Source organism: Electrophorus electricus, chromosome 3 (assembly GCF_013358815.1).
Source record: "Electrophorus electricus isolate fEleEle1 chromosome 3, fEleEle1.pri, whole genome shotgun sequence".
Lineage (NCBI taxonomy): Eukaryota > Metazoa > Chordata > Actinopteri > Gymnotiformes > Gymnotidae > Electrophorus > Electrophorus electricus.
In genome coordinates this window covers 15825718-15843540 of record NC_049537.1, presented here as the reverse complement: position 1 = coordinate 15843540, position 17823 = coordinate 15825718, and the positions used below count along the sequence as shown (strand labels likewise).

Below are 17823 nucleotides of genomic sequence, written 5' to 3'. Positions count from 1 at the left end.
TATATCCATTTTTACATGTACAAATTGTGTACAAAGTGTACAAATCTGTTTGCATTACCTACCCCTATCTTGTTAACACTGTTATTGACATGGTTGTGGGTGCTGCGCTGGAACAGGTTTTTTAGGCATAGCAGGGCTACTGGAGTTGTTGCATGTGTCAGTGTCACTGCTGAGTGGTCCACCAACCAAAAAGATCTGTTGAACAGGTGAACAGACCTTCTGTTAACCTATGAGTTCATAGTCTACGCCAGATACAGCTGTATCATGCTAAGCCTGCTATTCAATTCTGGGATGTGCAATGCCTGATAAATGTTCAGCTGTGACACAAACTGAATACGTCAACTGAATATGCCTAATGTCACAATGAATTTTCCAGGCCTCATACAGCATAGACCTGTTTCGAGTCTCATGAGTGTAATTTTCAGCATAAGAGACACATTTTCTGATGATGGTGAAGTTATTAGGGAAGTTATTCCAGGAAGCCTATTTGGGCTACCGGTAAGAGCTAATTTGCAGGACACTTAAGTGAAGTGCATGCTGTCAGCAGTAAGCAGTGTGAGGTTCGGTCTACTCTCCTGAGCAGTCAGCAATGAAGAACATATTTCTGTCATCAACAGTAAACTGCTGTATGTTCCTGTGCTTGCTTTTTGCTCTACAACTTCTATGCACTTTATGTTGCATTTTTGAGAGAAAAAAAAACAAAAAACTTCTTGAACGTTCCACAATGGGAAGGCTCTGTTTTGCCAATCTTTTATTGGCAAAATCACAAAAGAGACCTCAGACTCCCACAACAGCCAGGGAGTCCAGGGATGTCCAGGCAAAAAAACTAACAAACAAACAAACAAATAAATAAATAAAAATAAAAATAATAATAATAATAAAATAATAATATAATAATAAAATAATAATAATAATAATAAAATAATTATATATATATATATATATATATATATATATATAATTTATATATTTATATATATATATATATATATATATATATATATATATATATATATATATATATATATATGAATGAATCTATACGTTCAAAAACATCAGTTCATGAATACCATAGATATTGCTCTTTGTGAGTAGTTTGTGATGTCACAGAAAAATATAAAAGTCAGCATTTACTGATCAGCATGACACTAGCCAGCAGGAATGATGTGAGTATTGCTACTCTGACTGAAGCTTAGTTGTGTTGACTAACAAGAGCAGTAATTCACAGTATTTCACAATATTCACAGTAATTCACATTATTATAATGGATTATTATTATAATGGCAAATTATAATGGTTAGATTATTTTACAAGTTATGCATAATATATATTCTGTTTTTTTCCACAATGCAATTAATGTGACATGTCATAATTAACACAAACAGTCTACAGGTACATTTGAACTCAGACAGATTAGCTGCATCTATGCTGGTAATACACACAAGCAAACTGATGTGTGAATATATGCTTCACAAAACAAACTTAGACAGTTGGTACTTGTTTTAATTATCTGTAAACTTAATGGAAACATTCTTTTGGTATTAACTGATGTTATTTGTATACTTGGAATATATTGCTGAATTAAAATGACATTTTTTAAATTTTTTCATCTACTGTGACCACCTTTAAGGCAGTTTTACTGTATAAAAACATAATGTAGAAGATATAAGATTTTGAATAGAATAAAAATAGTTTAGTGACAGACTATCATTATTGTAAATGTTTGTATATTGTATATTGTATATGGCTCTCTGGTCATACTCAGGATATTGTATCATATAAATATTTATATTCTCTATCAAATAGAGTATATCATTAAATTTGGAACAGACAATATATGTTTAAACATTCTAAACATTATAGTTATTACTATGTACAGTTATTACCATTTAATACTCTATGATACTATATATACTATATACTATATAATACTATATAAATGCCATAAATGTAAATGTAATACTATATTACTAGTAATATGATCTAAAGTTTCACTAAAACATTTTAAGATGTAACCAGGTTAATATTGCTGCTGTTGACTGGTATGAGTGTTTATAAGCAGTAACTAGAACAGTGTCTGGCACACCAATACATATCTAGTCCAAATCTTGTCCAGAACTGTTTTTGCGTAAAGGGCTGTGTGTGACAGTATGGGCTGAAACAGACATTTCACAAAGAAGGAAATTTTATTAAATACATTTAAATGAGACTATAACTATTTATAATATTTATTGTTAATATTTTAATATTTATTCAGAATCTTAATGTACTCCTGTACTAATCATAGTATTCCTTCAAATGTTTAGCAGTGTTCTGTTTTAGGACAAATTTTCTGAGCTATGAACTCAACAAGAGGACCGCAGGTTCTGAGCCGAGACCCATTCGCCATAGCATTCACAAAGAACTTCATTCTGGTTGGCCTGTGGTTCAGCTTGAGCTACATCAATGCCACTGTGGTGGCTACCTTCTTCAGCAACCCTGCCTTCTATGAGGACCCACGCTACATCCTCTTCATCCACACAGTCCTCAATGATGCCGTGCAGCTGACCATCTCCGTCGCCCTGTTTGTGGTGAGCTACATCTACTACACCATCAACGTGTCCATCTGCTGCATCTTCCTGCTCGTGGCCGTCTTCACCACACGCAATACCCCAGTGAGCCTGGCCAGCATGGCTGTGGAGCGTTACATTGCAGTATGCCTTCCACTACGCCATGCCCAGATCTGCACCGTGCACCGCACCTACCTCCTCATTGGCCTCACCTGGTTCATTTGTGTTGTGCCCGATGTCACCGACTTGTTTGTGACGCTGGCCACTGAGCCACTCACTTTCTTCCAATCTTCCGTATTTTGCTTGCGCCAGAATGTCTTCAAGGACCACATGCTCTTGTACAAGCGGCAGGCCTTTGATGCCCTCTACTTCTTGCTGGTCTTCCTCACGCTTGTCTACACATATCTCCGGGTGCTATTCGCCGCACGGGCCATCACAGTGCAGAAGGCATCGGCCCAGCGGGCGAGGAACACCATCCTGCTGCACGTTGCTCAGCTGCTCATGTGCTTGCTCTCGTATGTTTCACCCAGTGTCGAGGTTGTCCTAAACGTCCTTTTCCCCAGCTACATCCTGGAGATGCGTTATGCCAATTACCTCATCGTGTACATCATGCCACGTTTTCTAAGCCCAATTATATATGGGGTCCGTGACCAAAGGTTCTGTAAGTATCTCAAGCGGTATTTTGTGAGCAATCGGTGTAAAACTAATGCAAGAGTAGACAACCAGCATGAAGAAAATTAATATATTCATATATTTGATATAGTTAATACAATTATGTCATGTTACTGTACTAAATTTATAAATTGTTTTTGAAAGTAAAGTAACTATTGGAACTATCAGTAAAGGTTTTTCTTTCTTTTAGCAGTGTTTGTTAATCATCAACATCATTTTTTTCTTCTTTTGTACTGTTTTATAAGGGATATCACATAAATGAATGATGACTACTGATTAATTCAATCTATGTGTCTTTTGTTGAGCTCTTTAATATTTAATGTTGCTGAATATTGAGGGTTATTGGGATCATCTCTGCATATGCTTCTGCCATCCTCAATAAATCCTATGACCTACATGGCTGCTTGCAAGCACATAAACATCTATAGCAAAAAGGAAATCCTTTGTTCCTTTTGACAAAATCTGCACTTTGTTGCTTGTCTTCATAAAAGAAAAAATAATTACACGTTGATTAGATCAGCAATGTTGATTAAAAATACATTCAAATATTTGTTTAGCAATTGATCACATACCAATACTAATTTAACAGTTTGTTTACCCGTGTCTGTCATAGGCTAAAAAATTTTCAACACTTATACACTTAAAAAAATTGGATCCACTGATTCCATAAGTTTTGTGCTTTTGCGTGTGCATAACACATTTGTTTCAGCAACTTTAAATAAAGTGAACATGTGATCTGGTCTAGTATATTCAAGTGTGCTTAATAAACAAGATATAAGCACACATCAACCACTTTATTAGGAACATCTTCTTAGTACCTATAATCATTGGCCATTATATTATTTTATTACTGCAGTATATCTCATAAGGGTGTATTTACTAACTGTAGCCCTTTATTAAATGTAGTTTGTCAGCCACCTTCTACACTGATCATGTCTGGTCAGCATCTCTGTTAAATGAATTATTAGGGCATGGTTCCATTCTCCATATATTAACCCTGACATGGTACTGGCATAGTTGTGGGTATTGAGCTGGTACCAGTTTATCAAGTTTATATGTTGCCATGAACAAAGTGGTCCTAATGAGGTGGCATCTAATGAAGTTTCTTTCATTGGAAACAGCCACGGTGTTTGATGTTGTACTTGAATACCCAAAATAACTTTGTTTTTCTAGAAAAGTCACAGAAAAGTGAATTGACCAGGGCATGTACATGAAAAGTTCCAAACAAACATGCATACAGGAATACATAGCACCCACAGAAAAAGAATTACACTGTAAAACCTTCCTCCTGCTTTATTTTAGCTCATATACTAGAGAAAATCCATGACTCTGCTACTGCCTCTTTCCTGTCTCTGGGGTATAAGGTTGTGATGGTGAACAGCAGGAAATCCCTGCTGTTAACCACTCACCTGTTGTGATCAATGACACACTCACAATATATAAGAGGCAGGATGGGGATGGAGTTTTGGAGAGTGAGTGAAAACGGTAAGAATTTACTGCATAAGAAAAACTGGAAGACAAACACAATTTTAGTCAATTGACACACAACTAAATATGACTTTACAACATAATAAAAAATATATTTTTGAATGTTTTTTTTCAACTGATAAGAACCATTTATGCAATTGTACTTTCTCCCCATGCAGCACTGAGGAAATGCCTGTCGTGCTACTAATTTGAAGCTGCTTCCACATCCTCCTTCTTGGGCAGTGTCTCAGGCCATGAACTCGTTGGCTGACCCAGCGTCTGAGAATCTCAGCCTGCCCCTGCAGAGCACGGTGGCACATGACAGCCTCGGTGCCGCGCTCACCAAGAACACGGTGGCCGTGCTGGTGTGGCTCGCCCTCAGTGTCATAAACGGCAGCATGGTGTCCACCTTCTGCCAGCACAGCGTCTTCAATGAGGACCCACGCTACATCATGTTCATTTTCATGGTCATCAATGACACAGTGCAGCTCACGCTGGTCAACGCCCTGTACGTGGTGAGCAATGGGATGGCCATGAGCATGGGCATGATTATGTGCAGAGGAGGAGGAAAAAAACTTTTGTTGTCACTAAACTGCAATGTATGACACATTATAAATGTCTGAATCACAAAAGAGAAGTTGTAAAACTTTATTCTGATAAAGAAATATTTGGAAGAAGTGAAAAATCTAATTCTTTTCAGTTCTTTGATGTCTTGGGTTGTTTCCTTTAGGAATGGTAGCGCCTAGTTTCATTGTTTCAGTTATAACAACTTATGAAAACTTATTTTTTGTGACATGTAGACTTAAACCTTTAATAATAGATCAAGGTCCAGCACTACAGCCAGTAAAATTGCATGGATTTACATGAAGTTCTTTGTACTGGTTATGTCCTCCAGCATGGTAGTTAACCCCATGTGCTGTAAAAGGGCTGTAGTGTACAAGGCCTGGGTTCAAACTCTTGACTGATCAGAATGAGTGTGAATTGTTCTGTGCATTCAAATTAAGAAAACTTAATTTATTTTTTGTCCATATCTTAGTATTCTGTTTACTTCTTGATCTTTGTTCAGAAAGTCTCTTGCTTTGTTGAATCAACTATGCAATATATATATATAGTATATATTGTATTTTATATATATATATATATATATATATATATATATATATATATATATATATATATATATATATATATATATATATATAAAACGACTTTATGCTTGCCAAACCTGTTAAAAGAGAGTTACATTCTACATGCTTACTGTCTCCATCCTCTCCCAAGGTGAGCTATGCATTCACCAAGATCCAGGCGTCTGTTTGCTGCCCTCTCATCTTGACAGCTGTGTTGACGACGCGTGCCACGCCCCTAATCCTGGCCGGCATGGCCATGGAGCGCTACATCTCCATCTGTTCCCCCCTGCACTACAGCCACATCTGCACGGTGCGATGGGCCATCTCAGTCATAGGGGTCATCCTGGCACTGAGCGCCGTGTTGCCGCTCACCGACCTGCTGGTGGCACTTGCTGTCGAGAACGGGGAGTCCATCTTCGGGGCAGTTATCTTCTGTGACCACGCGCAGCTATTCCGCGCTCGCGCCATATACTACAAGAACTGTGCTGTGGATGGAATCTACTTCTCGTCAGTGGCACTGACGCTGCTCTACACCTACTGCCAGATCCTGCTGGCGGCACGGGCTGCGGCAGCCGATCCTGCGTCAGTTGCGCGTGCCCGAAAAACAGTGCTTCTGCATGGTGCACAGCTGCTGCTGTGCATGCAGGCCTTTGTCATGCCCTCCATGCAGGCGCTAATCATCCAGTGCTTCCCGCAGTACAGCCTGGAGATCCGCTATGTCAACTTCTTGCTGGTGTACATCATCCCGCGCTTCCTCAGCCCCATGATCTATGGCTTTCGAGATGAAAAGTTCCGTAGGTACTGGCTCAGGGATGTTGCCCGCAAGGTCCACCATGTGGTGCCAGCCAGGTACCTGCCAAACAAACTGAGGTGACACTTGAGCAGGGTGCTTTGAGAATAGCCAGGATGCAGAATATCAGTATGCACAAATTACTTTAGTTCACAAGTTTGAATGGAAAGGTTAAGGACTGCATGAGAAGTAAGTTTTACATTTACATTTCATTACATTACATTACATTTACCAGTAAGTTGGTGCATATTATTTAATACAGGCAATATTATGCAACGAGGAATTTGTTTTTTGCTTAAATCCCTATATATAGCATGTGGAATGTCTTTGGATTTCTTCTGTATAATGTACAAGCTTAAAATGCTCTTTAATTCTGAATAAGATAGCTTATTCAAGATCTGTTAACTTCATGTTAATTTTTTTAAATAGTAAACAGAAGTACAATATAAGATAAAGAATAAAAAGCATAAAGCATTTTTATCAAATCTATCATATATGTGCCAGTCATGTGTATGTGTAAAAGGCAGTATTGACCAAATTTCCTGACACCAGTAGTCTGCACATTTTCTTCTTACTGAAATACAAAGAAAAATATTTTACCAACTTCATTAACAAGTAGTGATGATGATGATGTGCTACTTGTAATTGTTGCTGCTTAAAGCATATTTACATATGGACAACATTTATGATGCATTATAATACCTGAGCAAGAGATATGCAGCTTATATACAGGCTGCATGAGAGGTTTTTCACTAGAAAAAAAAAAAGGATTTACTTAACTGAATTGCGGACATTGATCACACTAGAATGTATTTTTGTTTTAACAGTGCCCTATACATTTGTACTATGTTAGCAAGTCAGTAGTATTTATTTGTTCAATTCATTTTGAACTGAACTGACTGACTGGTGCAGGATATTGAAGATTTCTGATTTTTCTTTTTCAGCACACAAGCTTCATTGAAGTGCTTTTCTGCACACCTGCACACCACTATTTGGTTGTGAGGGCAACTTCAACATTTACATTATGCAATAAGCCAGCCTTTTCACTTTTTCACTGCACACACACACACACACACACACACACACACATTTTATATATATATATATATATATATATATATATATATATATATATATATATATATATATATGTATATATATGTATGTATGTATGTGTATATGTATATATGTATGTATGTATGTGTATGTATATATATATATATATATATATATATATATATATATATATATATATATATATATATATAGTAAAACTTTGTTAATCATGCATTAGACTGGAGAGAAGGTTTTTCTTCTATACAAACAAAGTCCCTAACATGTTATCCTTTTCTACAAAGATCAGTGGTTGCCAGAGTTACTGCATTAATAGCATATGCTGTTTTATCATTTTGAAAAGTTGAATGATGGCAAGACGATCTACCGTTTAGCCAATACTTTGGCAAAAGAGTGCAGAGGGTCAGTAAAAATAAGCAAAGCTTCCCAGTGGAATCTAAAAGTGCATACTTGCCTGAGAGCATGAAGCATTCCTTCACATAAACACCAGAGAGAAAAGAAAAGACAGACTTGTGGAACTTTGAAACCTGGTACATTTTGTTAAAATACACAACCAATCTAACACTCACATGCCTCTCTCAAATTTTATTATATATATAAAATTTCATTACTATATGAATATTTTAATAAACTAGACTAATTGATTCTAGCAGTAATGCCATTCAAGTTCTTAGGCTTCTGAGAAGACCCAGGTTGGAGTAGAGTGGAGTTTGATATTAGGTTGTTTTCCCTCTGAGTAAGTGTTATACTGGACTGTAGTGATCACAGTGGAGTGGAGCAGAGTGGTGTGGAGTATAGTTGAGTGGACCACATACATACTGAGCAAAACACTGAGCATAATCTCAACTGTACTCATATGCTGCCAATACACAAAAGCCAGATGTATACACCTCTTACCTAGACTATATAAACCTCTCACTTAACCTCTGGGGCAGCCACTCTGACTGTAAATTGCAGACACACAAAGAAAGGCACCAAGCTATTGACTTTAGCTTTATTTGACTAGTTTGACTTGTTATCTGAGTAAATGAAAAATTGAGCAAAGTATTTCCTCTTATTAATAAGACAAATTACTTTCTGAAGAATAAATCCACTGAAGTATTGATAGGCAATGAACTCTTCAATGAATCCACTGAATCTACAGGACACATTTGAAGAAGCTTTCAGTAAAAATTTCATCATTGTTTTTCTTGGATTACTGATCATCTGCATCAATGGAACATTTGTTTTCACTTTCATGAAGAGTTCAGTTTTCCACAATGATCCAAGATACATTTTATATATACACTTGGTTATCAATGATATGCTTATGCTTTTTGTGTCAGTGACTCTCTGTGTAATATCATATGCATGTAAACATGTAAACCTATCATTATGTTGTATGTTCCTACTCATAGTCTCAACCACTCACAAGAACACGCCGTTGAACCTGGCTGGCATGGCAATTGAAAGGTACATTGCCATCTGCAAACCAATGCATCACCCTCAGATCTGTACGGTGCCCAGAACATGCATCCTCATATGCTTGATATGGGGAATTGGAGTTATCCCTGGACTGTCAGACCTGGTGATTGCTGCCATAACTTGCACCCTGTCTGTATCTTACACCGTCACTATCTGCAGTCCCACTTTTCTTTACAACACAGTTTACCACGAGGAGAAGAACAAAGCTATACAATGCATTTACATGTCAACTGTTTGGCTTGTTCTTATTTACACTTATTATAGAGTGCTTGTTGCCGCTAAAAAGATGACGGCTGACAAAATTTCTGCCAAAAAAGCTCAGAACACAATCCTTTTGCATGGGGGCCAACTTTTGCTTTGTATGTTGTCCTACACAACTCCTGTGCTTGACTTTATTCTTGTGCTTATTTTGCCTACTTTTCGGACAAAAATACTTTTTTTTAATTACCTGCTCACAAACATGTTACCACGCCTGCTAACTCCACTCATTTATGGGGTTCGGGATCAAAAATTAATTCAACACATTAAAAGAAATTTCTCATGCAAGACTATTATAAAAGTTGAATCAGCCAAGCAATGATAGCAACAAAATAATTTAAATGGAATTCCGGTATATCTACCTGTGGGAGAATTTTAAAAGAAAGTGGTTTTTGTTGTTTTTTTTTTTGCATTTTTGTGGTTTTGAATAATGATTGTGAATGGTTGCCTGGAAAGGTTGATGTTTTTTTGCTGAGAAAGCTCCTGATGTTTTTACAATTTTGTTAAATGTTTCCTAGTACTTGTTTTTCAGAATATTGACCAAGGACACAACTGTTAATCATTTATAAGACATTAGAGAACAATTTTTTTGGGTGGCAGGGGTGACATTTTTTTCTTTTTTTTTGGAGAGAGAGATCATATTTCTAAACTGAGGCAACATAAACACTATTGCTTTTCTTCAACAGACAGGTTTGGTTTAAGGGATTTGTGTGTATGTGTGTCTTGTAGAATACATTGTTGCAAAATAATACAATTAATTTATAATAATCTGAATAATATGAAAAATAATCTGAGAGTAGCACAAAAGCACCAAAATTACATACATTTTTATAGGTAAAATGTGTCAATGTGTTATTTACATTATGTATGCACTCTATGTGTATCTATTTTATTGATTTAAAAAATTTTGTTTTGTTTTGTTTGTTGTTTGTTTGTTTTGCTAAATTCACTTGATAATGTTTTATACTTGACTTAAACTTGAATTGAATACATGCAATCTGTAATTGTAAAGTATGTCAGGAGAGGACACTGTGTACAAGCTTGTATTTTTGGATAAGACAGAGGATTATTTCACCACTATACATTCCATGCATATGTAGCAGATGAACACAGGGTCACTGACAAGGGTCACTGACGCTTAAAAAGTCTAACAATCAGAAAGTCAGAAATAAGCAGGATAGAGGACCTAGGATTCACCAGTCTGATTCAGGTGTGATTTGAAATTGATGGAAAACTTGTTTGCGTTTGGAAAAAAAAAACTTTCCCAATCTATATGGATATATAAAAATTATCATGCACTGCTATCAGCATTGTTATTGTCATGCCCTCAGCCTCCTGTCTAGTTCAAGTGCTGCCCCTCATTGACCTATTGACCACTGGCTCTGCCCTTGTTCTCTTCCTTCATCAGCTGTTAGTTCATCAGCCTGTCTGTTTTTGGCTTTCAGTTTTACCCTTTGGGTTGCTTGCTTTTGATTGGCTCATTAAAATGCATGTTATTTTTAATCACTCACAAGAATCTAGTCTCACCTCCTTTATAATTATAATAAACAATCTACAGAAACTACAGAACTGTTCATGATTTCTCTGTCTGAAAGCTACTTTACTATAAAAGTGTATGATTGTATGAGATTTACAGGACATCAATAAGACATTTTATGTATTATAATACAGCAAAGTAAGGCAAGTATTATACAGTTCAGAATCAGAATCAGTCACATGTTATACAGTTTCTATAGCAAGGTATCACAAGTAGTATGACTATCTGTGTGAAAACATGTTAAGGCATCTAAGGGAAGTATTATACAAAAATGAAATTGTTTTACAATTATTTTTAACAATTATTTACTATATTATTTATTAATACATTATGCATATAAGGTAGTATAGTAATCAATGTTTGAGTTATACACTTAACAGTATAATCATTACTGTTAGAAAACTAATAACCTACTTTTGAAGGTATTGAAAGAGAATGCAGGCATCAGCTAAAAGGACAACCCATGCCAAAAATATAAATAAATAAATGAATAAATACTACAAATCAATAAATAATAATGTAGCAGTTGGCCGATTTGTTCCTCTCTCTCTGAATCTAATCAAATTGCCTCTGCTAATGCAACACTTGTAGGAGACCAGTATGTGGCAAAAGTCACCAAGGAACTCATTGCCAGTCTGTGGGGCATGGCTGTCCCTCCCCTACTGGATGCAAAGAAGCTGTTCACCAGTCAGAAAGCCACACCAGTGTCTGTTGTCAGCCAAAGGAGGATATCCCCCCTTTGAGTCCTCTCTAGGTTCCTCTCAAGGTTTCTTCCTCTAGGGAGTTTTTCCTTGCCACTGTCGCCCTGGGCTTGCTTACTGGGGGCTTGGACTTGAACATTTGTAAAACCGTGTTTGTGACAACAGCTGTTGTAAAAACACTATATAAATAAATTTGATTTGATTCTGTTGTAAAAAGCACTATATAAATAAAATTGACTTTGACCAGTCCCTCATCAAACTCAGTGGTGATGATGTGGTGTTCCTATGCACATTCAAGTGAATCATTCAAGTGAATCATCAAACAAAAGGCTTGAGACAAGCAAGAATGGGGTGAGATTATCACCACGTTCCTCACAGTGTTCCCCCAGTACTAGCTAATAAATATGACAATCTGAAGGTAGAAATATTGGCTCATGTTGGTCCTCTGTTGCTGAGTATCATCTTTACGGCAAAAGGTGAAAGATGCTGAGGTTTGAGTAACACCCACAGTGAGCCAATGCACATTAATGGGCATATGATAGGTATAAGATATGGTAAAGGATGACTAGCTGAAGTTTGCAGGGGAAAATGTGAGGGTCATGGATGATGAAACACACATTCATGGACCATTGGCACAAAAATAGTGACGTAGTTTAAGTAGTGTGAAATGGGAGAGGGATACTGGAGGAATTTAAATGTCCTAATGTAAGTCACGAGATGATTTTGTTAGTCTAAAGATACGGTGATACAAGCAGCTGTGCCATTACAAAAGCAGGAAGAAAGTGACATTCACAAGTATAAGTGCAGGTAGCCAAGGGCACATAAGAGTATAGGGTCAGGCAAGTGCAAAGTGGAAAAGCAGGGCTTGGGTCAAGTGATTTGAGGATGAGCATTTAATAAGGCCACATCACCAGAGAGAAGGTGAATGATTACTAGTGTTATTTATGAAAAGGAAAACGAAGCACAGTGACAACAGCAGAGTCCCAAGGAAAACAAGGTTAATGGCTTCATTGAAAAATCTAGAGAAGTGGAAAATCTAGAGAAGTAGGGTAATAAAGACTTGTTGTCACATGCTTGAAGTCCCATGCCTGTGAAAACATGTCAAACCTTGAGCTGTATTGTGGCCCTTCCTGACACACTCAGGAATTCTAGGCCTGGAAAACATTGCTTTCAATGTATTGATTACAGCTACAGATGTGGTGGTGTTGAGTTTCTCTAAGTCAAAGTACCTGCTGTAGTAATCAATGACCACAATGAATTTTTGGGAGTTCCACATGAATAAATCACAAACTGCGAGGGCCTTTCTGGAGCTTGGTGTGGTATCATTGGTCCTTTGATGTTAGATGTGCAACACTGAATACAGATGGCACACCTCCCAATTATAACCTCAATTTGCTTATATATACCTGGCCAGAATAGGTATAACACAATAGCAGAATAGCTCTCTGCTTGCTCTTCTGCATTTTCATATGGCCTGTTTGAATATGTAGTAACATCTTCCACCTCAAGATGATTCCAATACTTCCAATGCTTTATGGACACGTTTGCTCACACCAAAATAGAAACTACTTCTCCAGTTGTGCCCTTTTACTTCTGAGTCCTCTTTTCATCTCATCATATATCATATCATATTGTTGTCTACTTTGCAGATTCAGTGCTCTCCAGGAACCATGATAATATATAAGTGTAATGATTGGTGCTACTATGCTTGTATTTAATGTACCTATAATCCTTTATAGACTGTATACATAGTTTAAATTGTCTGTCAACATTGTGGTCAAAACTGATGTATTTTGTCAGTCCTGTGCCTGTTCTGCAACAACTATAGTTAATAGTTTGTGTAGTTTTTATAATGGATTTGAATAATTTAGGACATTTACACTATTAAGGTTTGCTAGGTTTAAGAATGCTAGGAGGGTCCCATTTTTCATGAATGCTGTCTTCTCTGCATCAGTTGCAATGTCATTCCAGTTAATAAAGTGCCCAAAGTACTTAATTGGCTGGATCTTAAATCTCAGGTTCTGTAAGTATTCAAGCACCTTCGGGATCTGTAAGTCTTCAAGTACCTTCCAATACATTTATCCAAATGGTTTTGAGGTCTGGAGAGTATATGCCAATGTAGTCCAGGTATATTTCTGGGACCATATCAAAAGGAATCATTTACCATGTCTCACAGATATTGCTGCATCATCTGCTAGATGGTAACTGCTCCACTGTGAAAACCAAATGTCATTTATTCAGACTGCAAGACACCTAGCTTTCAAAGAGTTAATGTAGAGTACATGAGTATAATGTAGCAGGACCCCACCTACTCTGTGATAACATGTGCAAGAAAACCTCTCTATGTCTGCATTCATAGTTATGCAATTGCATAGTATTACATCTACTTACTACTATTACTACTCTTTTTTAATCGAGTAGCTCCTTACTGTCTACTCAACCAAGTGTAATAATATTAATAAATGCTATGTTTCCTTTTCTCAACATGCACATTGTACATTTTTCACACCATCATGTTATGTAGGTGGTTCTTTTCAGCTGATTGGAAATGACTCATGGATCTTACTGGCTGCTAGTGATATCAAACTGCAAAAACAAACTGTGCATTTGTCATCTTCTTTGGATTATAATTTGTAATTAGAAAATATGTTAGATTAAACATGGCTGCAGCTTCCATATAGTTTATCTTTTTTTTTTCTCCCAACCTTAGTCATTAAGCTAATTTCCACCCACCAACTAGTTAGTTCCTTCCATTAGGATAACTACTAACCATGGAGGGTGCAGTGAGCATGTGTTGCTAATGTGATGCCAAGCCCCACATTGTTTTTAATCAAGAATTGACAAAAATAACACTTCATTTGCCATGCTGACTTCATGAGTGCTAAGTACTTGCCTGCCAGGATTAAGATACCATTTGTCCCCTTTGACAAAACTTACAGTCTTAAAAACTTTCCCTTGTATAAGAACATACTCATTAGCTAATACAGCAGCTTGTGACATAAATTACACTGGTTTAGACCAATCTAATACAAAATTCAGTAGCTCTGTCCACATGATCCCTCTCATCTGGCCATGTGATTATGATGCAAGCCACAATGGGGCACTAAACAAGAATGGCATAACCAAGGAAGATACAGGTACCCTGAATTACCAGCACTATCAGCATCTCTAGCTATATCTGGTAGTGTAGTACAACCACTGGGTCCCTGCCAAGCTTTGCCAGAAAAGCTGAAGTCATACACACATGATCTAACTAACAAAAACAGATACAGATGGATGTGACAGAGTCAACAGTGCTAGACGGGGGATAAAAATCACAACACAGACCCACCCACAGTCTTTCATAGTGATTTAGTACTGGTACTGATTGGTATGTGTCTGAGTATTATTTATGATACATAAAAGTAACCAGGCAGAAATATTACAAAATGTTGGTAATATGACATGTTGCACATGAAGTGCTGCACACTGTGTAACAGTGTCAGTCCTGCCCACTAGCCTTTCCCTGCCCAGACGTAGATCACCCTCACCTGAATACTGATTGATTACACATGTCTCTCATTTCAGTGTCTTTTATAACCTTCCCTTTCCCATAGCATCCTTGCGAAGTGTTGTATTCTCATGCATACCGAGCATTCCTTGTTTCTGTTGCTTTTCCTGGATTTAGACCTCTGCTTTCCCCATAGACAACGTCTCACTCCTAACCCCTTCGACAACCTCGGATTCTGCCTTCTGGTTTGGACATTGGACTGTGCCCTCGACTCTCCTCTTCACCATTCCCCTCCCGTTTACGACTACCCTTCTATTTCACCTCACAACTCCTTCTTGCCTGTATTGAAAATAAACTCTTGCATTTGGATCCACACCTACCTGTTTCCTGATGATTCATTACAGAATACTTTGCCTTTTTTCATGGATCCAGCGGAATTACAAGCAAAGTGCACAGAGCAAGAAGGCATTATCGCCGACTTGCGGAGAACCCTTCAGGGGCTCACAGGTGTTAAACCATCTGCTTCTGCCGAAGTAGGTTTTCCAGGAGTGGCTGTACTCAACCCAACGTTAGTGCCTGTTGTCTTCCCTGAACAATACAATGGCTCGCCAGATTGTTGTAAGAACTTCCTTATGCAGTGCGCCATGTATTTTACTTATCATGCTTCACAGTTCACTGTCGAAATCCAGTGCATTCATTTCGTCCTGTCCCTGCTTACTGGTGAGGCAGCTTTAAACAGAGAATTAAAAGCCCCTCCACTTTGTAGGGAGGGTTCTTGACTCTACCACAAGGTACAGCTTTGTGGGAGAGTCAAGATCCCTCCCTACAATCAGAGGGAGCTTTTTTATTCTCTGTTTAAAGCCATTTTTGACCATCCTGCTTCAGGAAGAGATCCAGGTACTGAGCTGATTGAACTACATCAGGGGCACATTTCATAGTGGATTATGCCAGAGAATTTTGTACCATCGCTGCAGGCAGTGGGTGGAGTGAGGCAGCATTGAGAACTGTATTTTGGAAGGGTTTACAGAGGGATTTGCAAGCCGAGCTCACCTGCAAAGGTCAATCAACAGACCTTTCGGGTTTTATTCAGCTGGCCATTACCATCATTAATCTGCAACGTACCCACCATCCTGGCCAAAACCTCTGTTTAGCACATGAAGGAGACACAGGCATTTCTGAATGACGTACACACAGAGGAAGTAACGCCCATGCAGGTGGACCAATCCAGCCTATCAACGGGTGAAAGAAGATGACGTATCTCTCTAGGTCTCTGCCTCTATTGTTATTAATTTTGCGTGCAGTGTCCCAAATGACCCAAAAGGAGGGAAGCTTTGACCCCAGTACCAATAAGAAATTCCTCTATTATTTTTTTGTAGATGTAACCAGCTTACCTTACCTTCGTTAGTGTCATGGAGGGGAAACTTCATAGACTCACAAATAGTCAATAGGTTGCAAATACCCACCATAACCTAGGACCCGCCCTTGCAGGTGCATTCCCTAAACAGCCAACCCATTGGGAAGGATTTGGTCTCCCTACAGACAGTTCCTGTGGTGTTCCAAGTCCGGTTGTTTCATTCTGAAACCATTTTTTTTTTCACAAGCCCCTGTCACACGACAATATCATTCTGGGCTCCCCTGGTTGGCTAAACATGACCCACACATATCCTGGTCTCAAGATGAACTGGTGTCAGAGGCCTCTTGTTGTTACAGTGATTGCTTATTTTTCAGTTTCCCTCTTCGCTCCACCTCGTAGAGAGTCCCTCTGTACCTGTCCTCCAGACTATGCCCCTTCCGTATAGAGCCTACAAGGATGTATTCAGCAAAGCACATGCCTCTACCTTAACTCCTCACAGATGGTGGAACTGCACTATAGACCTCCTTCCCTGAGCCCAACTTCATAGGCATGCTAAACCATGTCCCTTCACTCACCCAGAGGACAAGACTATGGAGGAGGCTCTTAAGCAGGGGTTTATACGTCCATCTACTTCCCCCCTCACAGCAGGATTCTTTTTTTGTGGAAAAGAAGGGAGATGGGCTGCGGCCTTGCATAGATTATAAGGCTCTAAACAAGGTGACCAAAAAGTATCCTTCTCTTTACCATTGATCTCTGTCACCCATGAGAGGTTACAGGGAGCTTCTATTTTCATGAAGTTGCACTTAAGGAGTGCTTACAATTTGATCCACATAAGGGAGGGAGATGAGTGGAAGACTGCATTCATAACTGCTCGTGGGCACTACGAATATCTGGTTATGCCCTGTGGCTTGGCAAACAGTCCCTCAGTATTTCAAGCATATATGGACGAGCTATTCTGAGATATGATAGACTGATTCCTTATCATATACATTGACGATATCTTGATCTACTCTCAGTGTCTATCAGAGCACATCCAACACATCTGAGCTGTTCTGGCCCAGCTCCGACAACACCGTCTCTACACCAAGGCTGAGAAGTGCGAGTTCCAACAGACATCCCTGACCTTCTTGGGCAGTGCTATATCCACTGGCAGGATTTCCATGGAAGGTTACAGCAGTAGTGCAGTGGCTCATGGCGGTTACCATCAAAGAATTACAGAGGTTCCTAGGGTTTGCAAATTTCTTTCTGCACCATAGCTTCGCCCCTGACCAGTCTTCTTAAGGGGCAGTCTAGACGGAGGTTACAATGGATGCCATCAGCATAGGAGGCCTTCCAGAAAC

At 38.4% G+C, this 17823-nt stretch overlaps 3 protein-coding genes across 3 annotated transcripts; all 3 read left to right on the top strand.

Annotated features, from left to right (window-relative positions):
- Positions 1–2339: 2339 nt before the first annotated feature.
- On the top strand, positions 2340–3290 carry LOC113574238 (odorant receptor 131-2-like). The gene has a single exon (XM_027005006.2). It carries the CDS (start codon positions 2340–2342, stop codon positions 3288–3290), a length of 951 nt encoding a protein of 316 aa, XP_026860807.1.
- Positions 3291–5026: 1736 nt separating this feature from the next.
- Positions 5027–6689, top strand: LOC113574237 (odorant receptor 131-2-like). Its single transcript, XM_027005005.2, has 2 exons — positions 5027–5203; positions 5967–6689. The coding sequence occupies exons 1-2, from the start codon at positions 5087–5089 to the stop codon at positions 6687–6689; spliced, it is 840 nt and encodes a 279-aa protein (XP_026860806.2). The 5' UTR covers positions 5027–5086.
- A 2101-nt stretch (positions 6690–8790) lies between these two features.
- Positions 8791–9723, top strand: LOC113574252 (odorant receptor 131-2-like). Its single transcript, XM_027005023.2, has one exon. The coding sequence runs from the start codon at positions 8791–8793 to the stop codon at positions 9721–9723; it is 933 nt and encodes a 310-aa protein (XP_026860824.2).
- The last annotated feature ends 8100 nt before the right edge of the window (positions 9724–17823 follow it).